This window comes from Nyctereutes procyonoides, unplaced genomic scaffold (assembly GCF_905146905.1).
Source record: "Nyctereutes procyonoides isolate TBG_1078 unplaced genomic scaffold, NYPRO_anot_genome, whole genome shotgun sequence".
NCBI classification, from domain to species: Eukaryota; Metazoa; Chordata; class Mammalia; order Carnivora; family Canidae; genus Nyctereutes; species Nyctereutes procyonoides.
In genome coordinates, this window is record NW_026575119.1 from 5,484,520 (window position 1) to 5,504,660 (window position 20,141).

General features: G+C 41.3%; 1 protein-coding gene across 1 annotated transcript in view; it reads right to left on the reverse strand.

Moving 5' to 3' along the window:
- MFAP3L (microfibril associated protein 3 like) overlaps positions 1-20,141 on the reverse strand; it is a 38,511-nt gene that overhangs the window by 16,096 nt on the left and 2,274 nt on the right. Inside the window, exon 2 of the mRNA XM_055334517.1 lies at positions 977-1,401. Within this exon, the coding sequence (XP_055190492.1) occupies positions 977-1,271 (295 nt within the window). The 5' untranslated portion in view covers positions 1,272-1,401. The remainder of the gene's footprint in view (positions 1-976; positions 1,402-20,141) is intronic.

Consider the following 20,141-nt stretch of genomic DNA (forward strand, 5'->3'; position numbering starts at 1 on the left):
GGAAAGAGGCTAAAAATGTAGGTTTTCTAGGAGTAGAAAGTCTCTGGGGTTTATTCATTGGTCGAAGGGCTGTGGGACAGGAAGTAGGATCTGAATGAAAAGTGACAGAACCTCACAAGCTGCTACTTTAGAACAACAGTCTTTCTACTCCCCCACCCCCAGCTCCTTAACTTCGCACAGTAAATGCTTCAGAAAGCACCGTAACTCCTTAGGTCAATTAGGTTTAGGCTTGGCTTTTAAGACGAGTAGCTCTCACATCAGAAACAAGAAATGTGTTGATTCACAATGACCAACCAATCTTCTCTCTGGTTGGAGACTTCCCTGAAGCGAGCTTGGGGCTTGGGTAGGTGATTCACATTTTTTGGCCAGAAATGCACTCATTAAAAACCAAACATTCCCCTACTGCCACATGTTATTTTTGCTATTGAATCTTCCCTCCCTCTTGGCCTCAGCTGTAACAGGACAATCTAGAAACTTCAGCCAGGTCTTCAGGAGCACAAGGAACAATCTCTAGCCGGTGGCTGACAACCTTGCAGAGAGACTTCCTTTAAGAAGTGTGGTCCTTAAATCCATGGTCAATGAATTAAGCTGACATTTAACCATAAACAACTGCTAGATTGTTTCCTGGAGCCAGCTCCATGAAACAAAATAAAACTCCCTTATAAATGGAACGTATACTAATGGAAGATCCATTTTATATTCATCCCTGTAACATTTTATATGCATTATATTACAAAATTCCAAGAGGCCTTTTAAGAGACTTTTATGTTTGTCCTTTGTCTTCTGAGTCGAAGAGTGAAAACTATGAATTAATTAATGCTTTGAATCCTTAAGGATATATATTTCTCTCTTGCCTTAGAAAAGACGACAGAATGAGATCTTCAAATGACTTGCATAAAACCAACTAACATTCTCAGCATGGGTTCCAGAGTCTGGGTTTCTATTTTATGACATTTGACACAACTTAAAAGCCTACCTCCTCCTCTCTCCTTCTCCTCATCTTCTTTCAGCAGCTTGCCAACGGAATTATACCACTTGAATTGTGGATCGGGGATGCCATAAACACTACAATTAATCAAGGCACTGTTCCCTTCCTTGACTATGATATGGTCGGTTCTGGCAATGATTACGGGCACAGAGCCCAAGACCACGTCACTGCCATTTAAAGTGCTATTAGTCACAGTCTTAGCAGTGGCTAGAGTGGATACTAGGACTACAAAGGGCACAGTAGGTAGAAAGCACACAGGCAGATGGTTCTTCAATCGATCCATCTTCTTTGCTTGCTCTATAAGGCAACAGAGATGGTTTGCCAATGAAATCTTCTATCGGACAACACGCTTTCAGAGCAGACCATGGGACAAACCTGTCCTGGATCCATAGAGTTGGTTCTTGATTAAGAACCTGTTAAAAAAAACAAACAAAACCCACACACATAAATATTAGCACTTATTACTTTAACAGTATTATTTATAAAATGTTAGAAACCCAGCTAAAATACACACCTTCATAAGTTTTAAACACACAAATCAGAAGATGTTCTGAATGTTAAATGATATTTTTCGCAGAAATCGTAACAATATAATTTTATCATTTTTGCTACTGAAACATAGAGCTCTCTTAGTAGGAACAAATCTATATTTTGGAAGGCAGCTAAGCTCACCACTATACCACCAACGCCCAAATCTATATATTTTTTTTAATTTTTTAAAAATTTATTTATTTATGATAGTCACAGAGAGAGAGAGAGAGAGAGAGAGAGAGAGAGAGAGAGAGAGAGAGAGGCAGAGACATAGGCAGAGGGAGAAGCAGGCTCCATGCACCGGGAACCCGATATGGGATTCAATCCCGGGTCTCCAGGATCGCGCCCTGAGCCAAAGGCAGGCGCCAAACCGCTGCGCCACCCAGGGATCCCCCAAATCTATATTTTGTATGTGAAATTTGTAACACACAACTTCAGAGAGTTCCAAAACCAATTCAGGCTTCTTTCACTTAGCATTATAATAAGGTCTCCTCTATCCCATCACCTGTTGCTATTGCAGATGACCTGTTGACCTGGATCCTTCCTAACCTATTCTCTTTCCTTCCAGTTTACTTCGGTGGTCATGGCTTGGGTGCCGCCAGCATTTGGAAGGGCTCCACCAGCATCAGTCTGGCATTCTCCTTGCTCCCTTTATGGCTTCTAGATACGCCTTCCCTGCTTTGAAGCTACTGCCCATGCTCCTTTGAGCTTTGTACCATTTAGCTCTCTCTGTTCCCCGTAACCATTATCTACCAACTTGGGATCGCTTACGGAATTCCCTTGTTTCCGTCTCCATCTGACTCCCGGAGGCAGGGGGACATCAGTGTGAATGGGGTGACATTATGGTGGCTGTGCCTCTTATATACAAAGATCTAACTATCACCTACATCTCTATCCTCCATTTCATCCACCAATCACGCAGCCACACCCTGGACCTCTCATCTCTCCGAATTCTAAATTCCCAAGTTCCATGTAATTCTGAAGTTCTACCATCTTTAACTGCACCCCACCATTCTTCAAGATCTCTTACTCCACTCTCGCTGGACTTTCTAGACCTTCTATTTCCCTCAGTCTCTATCTCTACCTCCCCCTCTCTGCCACCCGACCTGCATGCTCCACTTCTGTCTCAGTCTAGACCCAGTCATGTAGACCACAACACCCTTCTCTTTCTGCCACAACTACTCTCCAGTATACACCTGTGATCAAGCTGATCACTTGTCATCCTGGCTCTTGTGCCCAGAAGGCTGAGCACCTACTGGAGAGAATCCTACAACTATATCTAAAGGAACCATCTCCAACCCCAGCCGGACCCTCGGTGACATATGGCAATCTGTGTATCCATGCTGAGTCAGTTCAGCATCCTCCTTTCCCCAAGATCCTTAGATACCTTAAGCTTTTGAATCAAGCACCTTAGCCCAGTGGCATCCTTATCTTTCTCAAAAGATAGTTTTCTCGTCCGAGGGCAGGCTGCCATGAATTCGCGCTTTCCCACCTTTTGGTAAGAATCCCCTGCATCTCATCCTAACTCTCTCCCCCACCCCGCCACTCCCTCCTCAGAAGACTACATTCTGTATTTTGCCTGCTCTTCACAGATACAGCTCTTGCTCAAGCCACCCGTCCCTCAGAGTTGCCAAGTTTTCAGTCTTTCTCTTGCCAGATCTCTGGCAACAGCTGCTGCTCTTAACTTGTGAGAAAAGTTCTTCCGTGGCTTCCACACTCTGCTCCTCCTAACTGCTCTCATCATTCTTCACTGGTTCCTCTTCTTCTTCCCAGTCCTTAAGAGGTACTTGACCCCTAGAGTTTCATCATTGGGCCTCTTCTCTTTTTACCCTCAGCTCTTACCAAAGTGCCACTCCCATGCCTTTATTTACCACCTACAGCCTAATGACTCTCAAATCCATGTCCTCGGTCCTCTTTCCTGAATTGCTGACTGGCATTACTAACTGTCCACCAAACCACTTTAGCAGGATGCTTTGCAAGTACCTCAGAATTAATATTCCCAAGCCAAACTCATCTGCTAACTGTGCTACATTTCCTGCATCCCTTATTTCAGTTCAGGACACCACCATTAACTCAGGTATGCACAGATATAATCCTCAATTCCACTATGACCCTGGTCCCCTCAGAACTATAGGTTGCTGATACCACCTCTTAAATGTTGCTTGGATTGTTCCAGCCCTTGTGTCCTCTGACTGAGCCTCAGTTTAGCCTCCTTACTTTTCCTTACCAGGAATGGTGTGGTAGCCTCCTGTATAATCTGCCTGCCTTCAATTTTACCCCAGTTCCCAATCCAACAATCCAATCCCTATAACCATTCTGCAATACAAATTCTATGATGCCGTTTCTATATTTAACAACCTTCAGTGTTTCTGCACTATCTACATAATAGAATCTGAATTCCTTACTCATTACTTTATATTAATTTTTTAAAATAATTACTGAACATCAACTATAAGGCAGACATTATTGTAGGGCCTAGAGACAGAAGAGTGGACAAGACAGATCTTCCTTGTTATGTGGATATTACATTGTCATGGAGGAAAACAGACAATAAATACCATGTAAATAAGAATTGCAGCTAGTGACACATGTACTCAAGTGGTGAGTTAGGCAATCAGGGAGGACTTCCCTGAGGAGGTGGGAACTTCACCAAGGAGGTGGCCCCTGAGCTGGAGTCTTTGGGAATCAGCCACATATAGATCTGAGAGAAGAGCATTCCAAGAAGAACTACAAAAGCAAATGAAGCACTGTAAGATGGGTCACAGGAGTACACAGGTCCAGATCACCTAGGACTTTGGATTCCACCTAATGTTCACTGGAACATTTTAAACAAAGGGGTGATGGGATATGATTTCTTTTTTAAAACCAACTTTATTGCTGTATAAGTTACAAACAATAAAATGTGCCTATTTTAGGTATACATTTTAGTGGGTATTGACAATTTATATATTATGTAACTACCACAATAAACAAAATATGGAATGTTTCCATCATCACCAAAAGTTGCCTTGGGCCCCATTTTTACACTGATCCACTCCAGTATTTTTTTGTGTGTAGATATATGGCATGAGGTAAGGATTGAGACTCCTTTTTCCCCCATATGGATAATCCAGTTGTTTCAGTACCAGTGGATTATCTTGCCTTTTTGTCAAAAGCAATTGAGTCTACTTCTGAACTCTATTCTGTTGTACTTACGTTTATGTCTATCCTGTGCCAGGACCACACTAACCATTCTGTCTGCCTCATTCATCTTGGCACCTGCAGTGTGTGAAGCTGGCCCTGACAATAAGTTACTGAACAAATGATTCTCTCTCCAAAGGCAGAAATAATTATTCCAGTTCTGGAGGCAATGAAACTGAAGAGGTAAATAAATTAGGGGTGATAAATTAGCTTCAGACCATATACTTTTTCAGTGGAAAGGACAAAGAGTTTTCTTGGTACTGCAGGCTTCCATTACTCCCCCGTGGACTTGAGCACCTTCCTGCCCCAGGAAGGCCAACACATTTTTCCACCAGCAGGAATCGTGGTCTAAGGGAGATAGCATAGGCTGCAACAGCATGACACATACCCTGTTATGACTTTGTAAATGTTTTCTTTACTTGGCTAACTTGTGGTTTCCTTTTAATAGGGAAGTTGTAAAACTGACCTATTCAATACAGAATGGTTGTTTAAGAGCATGGCCTCGAGTTGTAGGTAGACTGGGCCAGGATCTGGGATCTGACCACCCTTACTGGCTGTGTGTTTTTGGCCAAGAACTCAGGAAGTACAAGATAATTATAAGGATTCATGATCAAATGTTCATAAAGCACTTCTATAACGTTCAGCTTGAAAACAAGAATTATCAACTATGTATAAGGCATCCTTTGCTGAAATCAGGCCTCTCAAATAGATTTTTACCAAAGCATTCAAAAGACATACCTTGTTTTTGTTTTTACTTAAGACAATATTAACTGCCTTCCCGCCACCAGAAGTAATCACAAGGGATTTTCAGCACTGGGTCCTTTCTCGGGGACTCGAGTTTGAAAACACACAAGGCCCCTTTGGGCAGACACTGCACTGAGCATCCTCAGGACAGAATCTGGAGTCACTCCTCTCTGACTCCCTGACGTCTACACCAGAGGAGATGCCTGACTAAATAGTTTGGGGAGAATGACAGTCGAGACAAAGTTCAAGGTAGGTTCTAATACATATATGTAGTAAATATACTATGACTTTTTTTTTTTTCACAACTAGGAAGAATGCAATCAATGGAAGATCAAACTGAGTTTTAAAATGCAGAACTCTAGAACTGTTTTCAAACAAAGGCTGTTGGTTTTCAACTTTAGAACACCTTGTGCTAGCAAGACTAAAGAGAATGGAACACTGCTGTTCTATTTTAATAATGTCAGTAGGTACTTTGTACTAGAAACACAGCAACTGTTACAGAACTTTTAACTAGTTCCCTTAGAGACTTTCACAGGTACAGAGGCAGAGATTTTGATTCTAATGCAGGCATTTCAGTTAGCAAATTCATTCCTCCCCCCTCCATCATACTCCCATCCTTTCACATTTTGAAAAGTTATCAAAGTACAGAAATCATAATGTGTAATTTGTAGGTTGTTTGTATCAATGCATTTTTACTCAAAAACTCTCTGTGAACATTTTAAAAAATATTATTTATTTATTTATTTATTCATGAGAGACACAGAAGGAGAGAGGCAGAGACTTAGGCAGAGGAAGAAGCAGGCTCCATGCAGGGAGCCTGATGTGGGACTCAATCCAGGAACTCCAGGATCACGCCCTGGCCCGAAGGCAGTCGCTCAACCGCTGACCCACTCAGGGATCCCTGAACATTTCTTTTTGAAAATAAAGCATTTAATTAATCAACACTAATGAATTACAAGTTTTTAGCAGGAATGCACCAAATCTCATACCATGATCTTTCAGTTCATTTTTTTTTTTTTTTTAAGTACTGATTATGTGCTGGCCACACTGCTAGGGGTCTGGGACAGGTTGGGGTGTGTGAGAAGAGCTCAATAAGCCACAGGCTATGTCCACTTATAATGTACTAGGGAGAGAGATACAGCTAATTTCAGTATGTGTTCTCTAGGTGCAATGAGCTTCAGGGTGGGTATGTAGAAGAAGCACTGGCTGGTCTGCTGACACTTGGAGGAGATGTTTATTGACTGCCTATCCCACATCCAATCCCAATTCTACCTTCCCCTTCCTACAGCCCCAAAGCTCACAGCTCACAGCCAGCCCGATCCTTGTAATCTCCCAGTGCACCTGTAGCTTGTACCAAACTTGTGACACTCCTCTCTGACATATGATTTTGCTTTTTTTTTTTTCTTAGCTTTGTGTTGAGGAAACTTCTCAATTACAAGGAGAGCTCCTTGATGGCAGAAATTCTGGCATATAGCTCTGTAGAGTTTCCTTAATAGTGAGTACCCAAAGTCATGCTTACACACTGGCTGTACGAAGCCTCACTTACGTGGGATCCAGTGGCAACTATAGTAAATTCACAGTGTATTGCCAGAAAAACAGAGAGACATCATGTCATTTTGGGTACTGGGGAAATATTCTACTTTGGGAAGCTTGTTGGATTTGACAGCACTGTGAAAAGTTCAGTTAATAACATTGTAACATTGTGAAAGACATTTTAGCTACCAAAGACTAAACCAGGAGTACCATAATCCAGCAGTTTAAAAGGCAGTCCTTCAAAATACAAGAACAAAGGCCATAGATTCCAAAACCAGGGTTTAACAAAAGCTACAATGGACAAATTGTTAAGCTTCATGTGTTTGTTCATGGCCCTTGGGAAAACTTTCAGAGAGTATTTTCTATAAATAAAAGAGAAAATATTTAGCAGACACCAAACGTCCTTTCTTTACCCAGCCTCTTCCCTATTTCCCAATGATTGTACTTTATCTTAAAAACATGTAGTAAGAAGCTTTGTTGGATCTTACTTTATTTTTGTTTCTTCACCCATAATAAAACATGACTATTGACCGTGTATTTCGGGAGTAGGGAGGAAAGGGCCCCTTGTTTAAGGGTGTTTTGAACTAAATGAATATACATTGTTGTTTTTTCTTGGCACAGCTCAAGCTGGCATTTCCCCATCAACTATGATGAGTAATTTTATAGTTATATAACTAGATTTTGTCACAACATCTACTGAGAGTCACCACTATTTTCATTTGTGCATAAATGATGCCACAGACACAAGTGCTGCCTTTTAGTTTAGAACATATTCTTGGATAGCTTTCTCCTCATGCAGCAAGGAGAAAAAAAATCCCAACTTCATGGGAAATGACAAGAGACACTAAAATACTCATTACATCATAAACACTAACTTTTTAAAACTGGGAGGCAACTGAGGCCATTTTAAGTTATGGCCCCATTTTGGACTCCCATGACTTCTTTTAAGATCAACATACATTGGGTTTTTAGGCAGGTAAGGTGGTGTCTGAATATCCCCCAAGAACGTGTAGAACGAGAATATTCCAGAATCAAGTAATTTAAGTGCTAAGTGTAATAAGTATAATCTCAATGTCCAATCATATTGCAGGAAGATCCATACTGTCTTTGTTTCTTCCTTATAAATACTCCAGAATCTATCCATGTAGAGATTCTTGATGCTTCTAGTAACACAAAGATAATTCCTCACTCGGATGGCAAATGTGATCATCACATGAAAGAAGGACAGAATACTGTTTTTAGGTCACTTTTAGAAGCACCCAGATAGGTCAGTTCAACCCGAATCAATACACAGTAAACAGAGAAATGTTTCTGGCCACACTGCCAGGGGTGAGGAGTAGTACACAGTCCTTACCCCTGTCACCCACAAACCTAGTAGAAGGAGTGAGAAAAGCAAAGCAACAACTGAAGACAATGTGACAACTGACCCATCAGAAAAAGGTCAAAGATCCACTAGGGGTACAGGAGAGGACACCCAAGTGGTCTTGAAGGGTTGAGAAGAACCTTCTATAAGAAGTGGCCCTTTAGTTATAAAGGATTTTACCAAATAGAGCAAGGGACTGGAACTGACCCAAAAGGAGGAAGAGCATATTTAAGGAAATGCTGATTGGAGGGAACCAGGCACAATTAGCTGTGTATGATTAGGCACCACTTTGAAGTATGTAGAAGGAAGGAGGAGGAGGAAGGCAGGAAAGGTAGGCTGGTCCCAACAGTGAAGGGAATGGTACATCATACCAAGGATGGCGTGCACTCACAGGTTTTGGAAGGTGGAAGTGACAAGGCCAGTTCTGTGTGTAGAACGATGACCTTTCTCAGAGTGTGAGGCTGATGATGTAGAGGCACCTAGAAGCTTCCTACAATATCCAAGAAGGAAAGAACAGGGGTATGAACTAAAAGCAACAGGGAAGCAAAGACGTGGGCAGGTCCAACAGAGGTACAGGAATTAGAACGTACAGGATTTAATGAGTGCTGACTCTATAACTGGTAGAAATAAGTCCAGACTTCTGCAGCAGCAGGGCCTAAGGACAAATGCTGGCACTGTGTGTGGAATACATATGAACACATGAGCCAGGAATTTCAACCAACAACTCCCTGGGGCTGCACTGCCCAGCTGCTGCTACACTTGGATGAAGGCCTGTCTGCTGCCCATGGGGCTGAGCAGAGCCCATGGTGGCTCCTGCCTGTTCCACTCACCTCTCTGGCTTCATTCTTTCCTTGCTCTGAAAGTCCTGGCTGATGGAAGGTTTGTGAGGACGAGCAGCAGCAGAGACACTTAAATTTATGAACTGTCACAAACTGAGAGCTATATGGGAGCATATCATGGGAAGAAGTAGGGCTGTCTTATGAAAGTAGTCAGCCCCTAGAAGGAAAAAGAGACTAAGAGCCCTCATGGCATTCTTGGCACACCCTTTGTCTATTAACTGCATGGTATTGGGATAAATTATAGCTACTTAATGGGCAGAACAAAATATATACCCTGACTTGTTAGACTGCTGTGAATGGCCACCAGATGAGCTCTTTAAGCTCACCAAACAATTTAGAAGGAGTCAGAACAAAAGGTCTCAATCTTACTTCAACTGCAGTAATGTTAAGGCCTCTACAAAATATTATGCTTTGTTATTTTTTCAACAAATGGATCTGTTTCAAATCACTGTTTTTAAAGCTTGAAAATGAACTCAGGCCCAGAGATGCCATCTTTGTAATACTGTAGTTTTGGTGGTGCACAATATTAAGAAACTATGCTTGGATCTTCATCACAGTTTTCCCACATGGAATGTTTTTCTGATTAAAAGTAACACTGATATAAAATAAAGCTCTCAGGGGCACTAGTGTGGCCCAGTGGGTGAGTGTCTGCCTTGGCTCGGGTACTGGGATTGAATCCCACATTGGGCTCCCTGCAGGGAGCTTCCTTCATCTATGTCTCTGCCTATGTCTCTGCTTCTCTTCATGTCTCTTATGAATAAATAAATAAAATCTTTAAAAAAATAAATAAAGCTCTCAAATATAATGTGTAAAAAAGGAGGAAGAGAAAAAGAATTATAGTAAAGGTTCTCCTCTACAATTATCATTAGGCAAGATAAAAACAGGCTTATTATACATATTTGTTCACATAACTAGAATATTAGAGAAGATGAGCAATTACCCAGTACCACACAATTTAGTGGCTTAGAACCAGGATGAAAAGCTTACACCCAGATTGGGCTTGAATTACATTACAACCTCTAGGTTCCATAAGGGAACTTGTGAGTTGTCCCAGTAGCTGAAACATACACTGAGGGATCTTCTTATCATAGATACACCTTTTGGAAGAGTTTACTGATTCTTTGGTGTGTATTCAGCTTCTTCAAATTCTCATTCTAAATGAATAGGCTAAAATAGTTTTAGGCCCAATTAATGCAAATCCTTAACTGATGAGAGAGATATTTCCTCCAGAATCTGATAGTCCAGGAAACAAACCAAACCTGGAAAATGAATACAAATGGGATAGATGCACTGGTGGATGGTGCCTTTATGTTACCAATTCAATACCCAAAACACATTACAATGCAGATTGAAAGGGTTAAGGTGCTGTCTTGGCATTTTTCTTGAATCTCTGACATCATTTATTGGATTCTCTACACCTGTAAAACCTAAAGCTGGTTCAGAAGCACCTCTGTTTATGCCTTTCTCTTCCTGTCCCTATCACAAGATGTTTTTTCCAGTATCTCCTCCCTTTTAAAAATGTGTCCTTTTAAAATATTTTCCCTACTCACTTGGAGTATGTGCATAGGGAGATTCACATTCTCTTTCTAACGCAATTAATTTGTATTACCTGCTAATCTATAGCACTACTTCTGCCAACTTTCATTTCTCATCTTCATTTCATCTCAAGCTCCATTTCCTCAGTTCTTGATGTGTTCAGTATATAAGCCCCTATACCCAGAGTGAAGTCAGGCAGGGGCTGACAGGCATCTGGAAGCCTAGACACATCAATGAGTAAGAACTCTTCTCTGGCCTGGAAAAATGGCCAGAGGACCCCATGGGATCAGGGAGATGTTTTATTGAGGTGCTGACCCCTAGCTGCCTGCCTGCAAACCCGGGCTGGCCAACACTCTGCCTGGAGAGTGGAGGCAGATACATGTCCACTGTGCAGCCTGCAGAGTATACTGCTCTATAAATCAGAAGCAATATTCTTAACACGCTTTCCTAAATATGATATATGGCCCAAGGCAACTGCCAACAGATACATTTTCTTGTGGATTCCGGTATACTTTGCAAACTCTTAAGGCCTTTGTAGTGAAAGTGCCTTTCTCAGTTTCCCCATTTGATTGTACACAGCTTCCCAACTGGCCAGATGCAATGCATTTGTGGGCAGTTTTCCATTGACGTGATGTAAGGGTGGTTGAATATTTTGTGCTTGGACAGCCTGTGATAAAGCTATTTCACTTATTTTGAGTATGAAGGACAGCATTAATAGTACCCAACCAAGACACAGAGTAATGTCTAATAGGAATACATCCAGTATTTCAAGTGATGGCCAATGCGAAGAGGAATTTGCTACTGGACTCTCTGCAGCCAGAGGAATCAGATAACAATACAGCAAAGGGTTGAAATCAGGTTCCTAGGATAAGAAATGCGGCATGCACTAGGGTTAAAGTCGAGAACAGGAGTTTTGGGGTGATCTGTGAAGAGGGCACTAGTTTATCATTTTAGGATTAAAACCCACAAATCCTTTCCTCAGTTTTGCCATTTACCAGTAGATGACTTCTGAGAGTCAGTTGATCCTTCTTAGCTGCACACCCAGCTGGTAGGTCTCTTCTGACCTACATTCTATGACCAGGATCAGTGGGAGTGTGACTGGGGCTGGCCAAGGGATGGAATGGTGAGTGGAGAAGAAGAGGGAAAGAGCAGGGAGTTTTTTCGTGTACAATGAAGATCCCATTGCAGGAAATCCAGTCAGGACAGAGAACTGTGACTGCCCCTCAGCCATTCGTGACTTGGTGATAGCCCAGGAACAAGCTTTGGGCATCATATGGCACATGGTACCTTTTTCTCCATAGGGAAGGCAACTTCTTGAGTGTTTCTCACATCCTAAGCGATATAATGAAAAAGAAAACTTACTCAAGCTCCCAAGGCCTTTAGACCCTCCATCCACACCTTCCAGACACCCTCACCACATTCCTGAGGTGAATCAGCTCATACTCTTGTGGCGCTGTACCACTGAGAGGCTGATCGAGGCATACTACAGTTCCTATCTGCGGCCTTGAAATCTTCATTTCACTTGGTAATTCACTACAGAGAGTTCTTGTGTCTGCTCTTACCATTTGGGGGTATAATTTTTATCATGAAATTCCACTGTGACAAAACGTGGTGGGTGCTCAAATATTTATTGACTATCCTAGGAACCATGCGTTCCCCCCTTTTTAATGACTAGTAACAATCTATGCATGGGAAAGCTTCAAAAAAATGAAAATAAAACACAAACACTTTAAAATTATCGCAATGTACATTTCCAGAGGTCCTTGGTTCAAGGGTAAAAAAGCCAGAGAAGGCCTTCCTGTGGACACAACAGTGTTTGGCCCCTAGCAGTCTTGCAATCTTCATTTCTGACCTCTAACCCTCTCTCGCTCCCTGCCAGCCACATTGGGCCCTGCTAATCCTGGAATGTGCCAAGTATACTGGAGCTCTTGTACTTACTATTCCTTCTGTCTGAAATAAGTCCCTGGGATGCCTGCAAGACTCACTCCCTACATTTCCTTTCTCAAATGTCACCTCATTAGTGAGGCCGTCTCTGGTTATCCGGTCATTTTACAAAAATAGTGCTCTCCAACCTCTATCACTTCTTGTCACCTCTACCCTGCCTTTTTCTTCATCCCATTAACTACCCTGCTCTTATTAAGATGTGAGCTACTGGATAGATGGACTTCTGTGGTTGACACTGTTCCTGTAGTATCCCTGTGTCTAGAAATATGCTTTGCTCATTGTGAGGGCTTAGATATCTGCTGAGTGAATTTATACTAGTTATATGCCCTCTCATTTAGATATATTACTAACTTATTCGGCATCTACATTTGCCCTACATATCCTGCAAATTCTACCCATTTCTTAGAAATTCTGGGTAACTAGGTCTATTCTTTACCACGAAACTAACTTTGAAATATAAACCAAGATTTCTTGAAAAGTCAGTCTTCAGAAACACATTCTTCCTCATAGAGAGCTCTGAGAGGTGTAGCTGCTCCTAATACAGCCTGGGAGCAGAGGCTTAGGGAAGTGGGTCTATCAGAGGACTGGGGTCTGCTGTCTGACATGAGTAATGAATCTGGGGACTATTCTCTATGCCTGAAACATACATTCTTTTTATTGCTGAGATGAAAAGCAACTGCCTACTTAATTTATACATCAAAAGTTGAAACCGTCCCTTACTCCTTATCTCTCTGCTTGTTTGACTAAGACCATTCAAATTCCCAGTGTAGGAACTGGATTACTGAGGGTTTCTTCTTTCAGCGGAGTAAAATTTCATCTATTTGAAAAAATATGCTCAATAACTGAAAAGGGTAGTTACAAAAGCCTTTCCTCCTTCCTCCTTTACCAGCTTATTATCACAAAGCAGAATTGCATAATGAATATTTCTCTGAATCACATATGCCGTTTTTCATAGACACTAAGAACTGGATCTCAGTGAAAAACGGATCAGAAGAGATCCTGTAATTCAAACTCTATTCAATTTGTTATTAAGAACTCAGTAACAACGTCCCTTATGCTCACCTAGCACTTATGGTTTATAAAACACTCCCACAGATGGTATCCCATTTGAGTCTCATACTACCCTTGGCTACAGGCAGGCCTGTATGGTTCTTTCTGTCCACACTGACAGTGGAAGCAGCAGAGGCCAAGGTGCCAACCTGAGAGCAGAAGCTCCTCACAGAACCTCGTCTTCTCTCACTCCCTATGCAGTTATCACCAAGTGAAAACCACGGCTTGGCCAAATTGTCTAAATGTCTGCTCTGTCATAATTGTCATTTAAAGTTATTTCAAAACATTGCTATCATTTAGAAAATATTTTAAAATTTTGGACATAAAATCGATATCTTTCAAAATTTGATTAAATCCAGATAATCTTCTAACTTGACTTTAGTGCATATCCTAAGATCAATCTTGCCCCCAAATTAAGTGTTTTTCAATGCGACAATACAGAATATTACTTTAACTAAAAAACAAAAACAGAAAAAAGTTGAAAATATGGATTCAGTGATTACTACACAGAATTTGGAAGGAAGCTTTGCTATTCTCTCAGCTTTGATGGGAAAGGGCTCTGAGTACACTTGCCAGATGTTCTCAGTGATTTCTCGCCTGTGCAGTTAGATGCAGCTAAGTGATAAAAAATTAGGAGCCAGTTATATCAGTTAAGCTGAACTCAAAAGTATTTATGAGGCCACTATTACCAGTTTACTACCAATTGCTATGGGCTTAAAAAAAAATTTAAGACCAGTTCTTTACCCTAATGGTGCTTAGAATCTTGGTGATAACTGCATACAAAGCAATATTTAATTAAGCACTAAACAAGGAAAATACCATGGAAATTCAGAGGAAGGCCAGCTGGAAAGGTCATAGAATGTTCCCTGGGGTTGGTCAAATCCTGAAGGATGAATACAGGAGACAGGATAGTTTTCTCAGCAGGAGTAATGGCTTAGTTTAGACAAGTAGGGATGGAAATAAACCAGCACGCCAATTAAAAATAAAAATCTATGTTATAGTATGTTTTTGCAAGTCTCATACAATGGATGAGATAGGCATCATCTCAAGAACTCTGGGATATTAGGGTACTCCTTCAGAAATTCTATTTAATAAGGGCTGCTCAGGAGAAATGATAGAGAGGATTCTGGGATGAACGATCCATTACTTAGGAAATAAAAACTAACACACCAGTGAAAGAAGGGGAGACAGCCATGACATGGAGGTAGGGATGAAATGCTGTAGGAAGGTGAGAAGGAAACAGACGGGGAGAAATGCTCTGCCCTCAGTGAAGCGAGACATTGATAATATTCAAATGTTTTCTAGAAACTAATTTCAAGTTCCTCAAAAATGTTTTAAGATGGAGAAAACCAAGTTAACTTTGGGAAGTCTAACAAGAGCAAGGCTCATTCAAGAGACCAAGTAATCTAGGGTTGTCCTAGCTCTGAAGGAAAAAAACCTTCCCTCCAACTTGGGACCCACAGCAGGAATAGCACAAAGGTGGGTGGGGAGAGGGCAAGAGTAGAAGCACAGGCATGATTAGTAAGGGCAGTGCAGCCCAGGGCCTGGCTTCCGGAATCCAAGCAGAAATTTACAAAGCGAAGTTAACACCAGCAGCTGAGAAGCAAGAAAGCTTAAATAGTTACTAGATGTTTAAACCATCCCCTGGCCATCCTGGAGTCTAATGACCTAGAAGAAAGTCCTGGGTGAAGCTTAGGGCCAAATACTAATGCAGTCTTTACTCAAATACCTCCCCATGCTAAGGACCAGGGAAAGTGGGTTTTGCATCTTTAAGAAAACCCGATCCCTACACATCTACTTACTTCTTTACAGGGGAGCTTGGCCATGGGGAAGAAAGGAATTCACTAGTCAATTTGGAATAGTTCCCACTTTCACAAATAGTATAGAGCTCTTGCTAGTTCCAAGAGGGTACAGAAAAGTACAGACCCCGGGACAGATGCATCCTATCTTGTCTAGGAGAGGTACTGCTCTAATAAGCCAATGAAAATGAAGTGAATTAGCCTCAGCCAGGGCCCTCCAATCCTAAACTGGGTGGGACCTGTCAATGAGTAATTCTGGAGCACTTTACTCCAACTCATTTATTTCCTTAAGGAGCAAAGCCTTCCTTTCACACTTCTGGCACCATCAGCCAACTCAAATCCTCATTGAAAGGAAAGATTTTGAATTATATTTAAATACCTGTTCAGCAAACTTCCTCTTTTCACAGATTACAAAGAGCCAATTTCAGCCCAACCTCTAAATTACCTTATAATCCAGAATTAGGGAAGTCTACCCTGTTAGCAATATCATTTCATCCTCACTCCATCCCCAAATACTTCTGCCCAGAAGCTGAAAAACCATTAGGGAATCAATTCCTTCCTTCTTTCTTTGATGCCTCCCTTACAGAATGCATGCCCAGCAAAGAAATTCTGATTTCCTCCTCCACACACAGCTCTGAGTTTGGGCTTTCCTACTTCTCTGCTGCTCTAGGTCCCTCTCATGAAGGACGTGCAGTGGAAGTCAGCATCTCAGGTCCTGCAAAGTCTTGTGCTCAGCAGAACCCTTGAGAGAGTAAGCCTTCCACATTCTACAGTATCTGACAGACAATCTGATTGCATGGGAGTTGCTTCAGATGCCTTCTCTCTTTCCCTGCCCACATGGCCACCACATCCCCGGTCTGTCCAGCTTTATGTACTCATCATCTCTGACTTGGCACCACTCTACTAGACCCCTTCCTCACTGACCTGCCTCTACTTCTTGCCTGCCTCCAATCCACAAGCCACACTGTTGCCAAATCAGTTGACTCTAAAAGATCTGACTTAAAACATATTCTGTCTTTGCCAGTAGTATAAAACTAAAGTCCTTGGTAGGACATACATGACATGATCTGACTCCTACTCACCTTTCTCACCTCATCTCTGGAACTTCTCTTGTCCCTCTTCTTTCCTGACTTCCCCATGTTCTCCACAACACTTCTGTGCCTCCAGCTGACCATGCTGCCTTGGCTTTCAAGTCTTGGTTCAAAAGCCCTCTAGGACTCTCCTAGGTAGCCCCAGACACTCTTTTTCTGATTTTTACCCATACCTTCATATTTCCCCTGCAATTACTTTTGTGCACCACCATTAAGCTCTCAGGTCATCAATATTTGTCAAATGGATTGGTGAATTAATTAATGAATGGGTGAGAGACACTTATCAGAAGATACAGATTCAGAGACATTGGCATGTGGGCTAGTGACGCAGTCATGAGGAAAAAGAAATCACCCAGAAAGAACAAACTAGACCACAAGATGAGAAGACCAGGTTAGAACTCAGAGAAAAGAGTAACAAACCCTCAGGGAAAGACCATAAAAAAAAAAAAAAAAAAAAAAAAAAGCATAGGGAGAACTAGGGGCAGTATCTCGGCAGACCAAGGCAGAGGAGATTCAAGAAAGAGGAATGGTTTGCACCAAGCTAGTCCTTTACAGTGGTAAACAATAATTATTCCATCATTTTATAAGGACATTTTGGGGAAAATCTTATAAAGTTATACAAACAGGAGCTATACAATATAGACAGTTTAGTTTTTATTAAAGTGATTCTTAGTCAAATCTTATAGTTTCCAATTTCAGATTTTGCCAGCCCAGGTCTTCCTTTACCATGTTGCCTGAAAAGTGTATTTTTCTCTTACCAAGTTTTTCTGACATATAGTATAGTTTCAATGCAGAGCCACTCTCATAACACTAAAATAGATTTCTTTAGGTTAGGTTTTCCAGACACAGAGATGTCAACTTGACCACACTATAAGTTTTTATAGGACAGAAATTAAGCCCTATACTTAAGAGAGAGTGAATAAATATGTTTGGAAAGAATGACGGAATTTCTTAAATTTTAACACAGAAGTTAGGTCATCTAGTATTCTAGCTGTCATCCATACCCTGGCAAATACGGGGCCCTATGGCAAACATTGCTAATTGATTTCGGCCATTTCCCAGCTGAGTCTGCACAAGCCCACAACACCCCACAAGCTACGAGCAACTGGTCAGAGCTGGCCCAGGTGATATTACATCATCTCAAGTTAACTGCATTAGATTTGAGCTTTCATGGCTCTCTGTTCATGACTGCATGGGATACAGCCAGCAGAGCAGCTTGTCTGCTAAGATGACAATGGGCAGAAACAAAGTAGTCAAAATGTGACTTAGCCCTTCTGCTTTATTGTTTATGCCCTTCTTCTATCACAAATTGTGAATAAGAGCTTCTTAAGCTATTCATTTCACAGATATATGTGAATGCCATTTCAGATCAATTCAGAATTGAATTATATACCATGAGGGTTCCAGATTTCTGTCACTAACCACCTCTGGCTGGACACCCTTTGTCAAACAGCTGTATGAAACTTGGGGTTTAGCCATACACTGCTTTTTTTAGGAAGATAAATCTAGCAGCAGTCTGTTCATTCCATGTTCCTGTTTAAAAATGCTTAGCTGGTTTCCCATCATTTATCTATAACAGGATAAACTCCAAACTCCTTTGCATGGCATCAAGTTCATCACAATGAAAGGACAGTTTCATACCCTTTCTCCTGCCTCTCCTCATTATTCCATCATACCAAGTCCTTCTTTGCATAACAGTTGTATTAGCTTTCTATCACTCCTTTCTATGACACTAAGTCAGAAACTTAGTGACTTAAACATACAAATGTATTGTCTTTCGGTTCTGTGGGTTAAAAGTTCAAAATGGATCTTACTAGGCTAATTGGAGAGTTGGCAGTGCTGTGTTCCTTCTGGAAGCTCTAGAACAGCATCTGCTTCCTTGCTTTGTCAGCTTCTAGAGCCTATCCACATTCTTGATTTGTGGCCCCCCTCCATCTTCAAAGCCAGCAATGGCCAGTCAAATCTTTTTCACATGGCTTCACTCTACCATGGACTTCTGCTTTCCTCTTTGACCCACACGGACTCCAGTGATTACACTGGACCCATTGAATATTCCAGATAATCTCTCCATCTCAAAATCTTCAACTTAATCACACTGGCAATGTCCCAGAGTGGACATCTTTGGGTGAGGGCTATTCTTCTAACTACCACAGTGGTGTTCCTTCTGCCTGGAGAGTTCACTTCTCTGCTTGGAAGACTTCTACCCAAATTCCTTGAGCATTCCTTAAGATCCTATGGACATGTCACTGTTTTCATGCTCCCCCCTCCTCCAACCCAAGGAGCTCCTTTCTCTTGTCTCCTTAGTCCCATATGCAAATGCCTCTCCTGGAGTACTTACCTTGCACTATAGTTTATTTGTCCTCAAGTATGGACAAGTAGATTCTGAGTCACTAAGTCTTATTCATTTCTGCAACCCTTGAGGCCTAACTATTACAGACTGTGGGGAAGAAAAACGAATATGACATTTTAATGAGTGAAGACCTCATGTGAAGGCCAAGGCAAGACAATAAATTCATAGGGCTTCTGTTTTGAGTGCAGTTTAGAAACTAGTTCCAACAGCTCTTCACTGGGTCTTATCACGTTATTAACCAAACCCCTTAATCCTTCAACCATTCCAGGGAGGCATTATAGCAAACTTAAACCATTTACATCTAAGGATATTTCTTTTCTTTTTTAAGGCTATTTCTAACTTTAATATGAGTTGCCATTGATCACAAAATGTCAGTTTTAAGTATCCCCCTGGAAAACTGCACCCCCAAGGCTTGGTGAGGTTAGCAAGTGATGCTATTGGAATGATTTCTGAATTCCAAAAAATGACACTCATCTAACAAATCTGACTATACTACGTTGGAGGTTAAAAGCGACTTTGCCACACTATGTATTTAGTATTTTAGTACCTGGGAGGTTGTCATTAAAAAAAAAAAAAAAAAAAAAAGAACAAAAGGTTTGAAATTAAACAAAATCTAAATAGTCTCTACTACTCAACTATTTAAATTGCAAGCCAAATGACACGTTAAATACATAATGGCCACATGAATCCAGGAAGATCTATTTTTAAAGGCCAATGGTTTGCTATGAATATCTAATGTCACTGCCAATAACATACAGTTTAGAAATTGGAAAACAAGGAAATAAAATGAAAAATTACATGCCTAGCAGTTGAGTTGAAAGAACGCAACAAGTGCAAAAAAGAAATGATCACCTGTTTCCTAATTTGAATACAGTCTACTTTGCTATTTTTTCTTAATTAGCAATAATGAAACCCCTCTTCAACTTAAATCCTGTCAGTTTGGGTCATTTTAGTTTAGAAGATGCCATTTTCTTGTGGAATTCCTGAGGCAGCAAGCAGTGTTTAAACATGCCTTTGTTAAATTTCACTGCTTTGAGACACCTGGGTGGCTCAGTGGTTGAGCATCTGCCTTTAGGGCAGATCATGATCCTGGGGTACTGGGATAAAGTCCTACATGGGGCTCCCCGCAGGAGGAGCCTCTGCCTATGTCTCCGCCTCTCTCTGTGTGTCTCTCATGAATAAATAAAATAAAA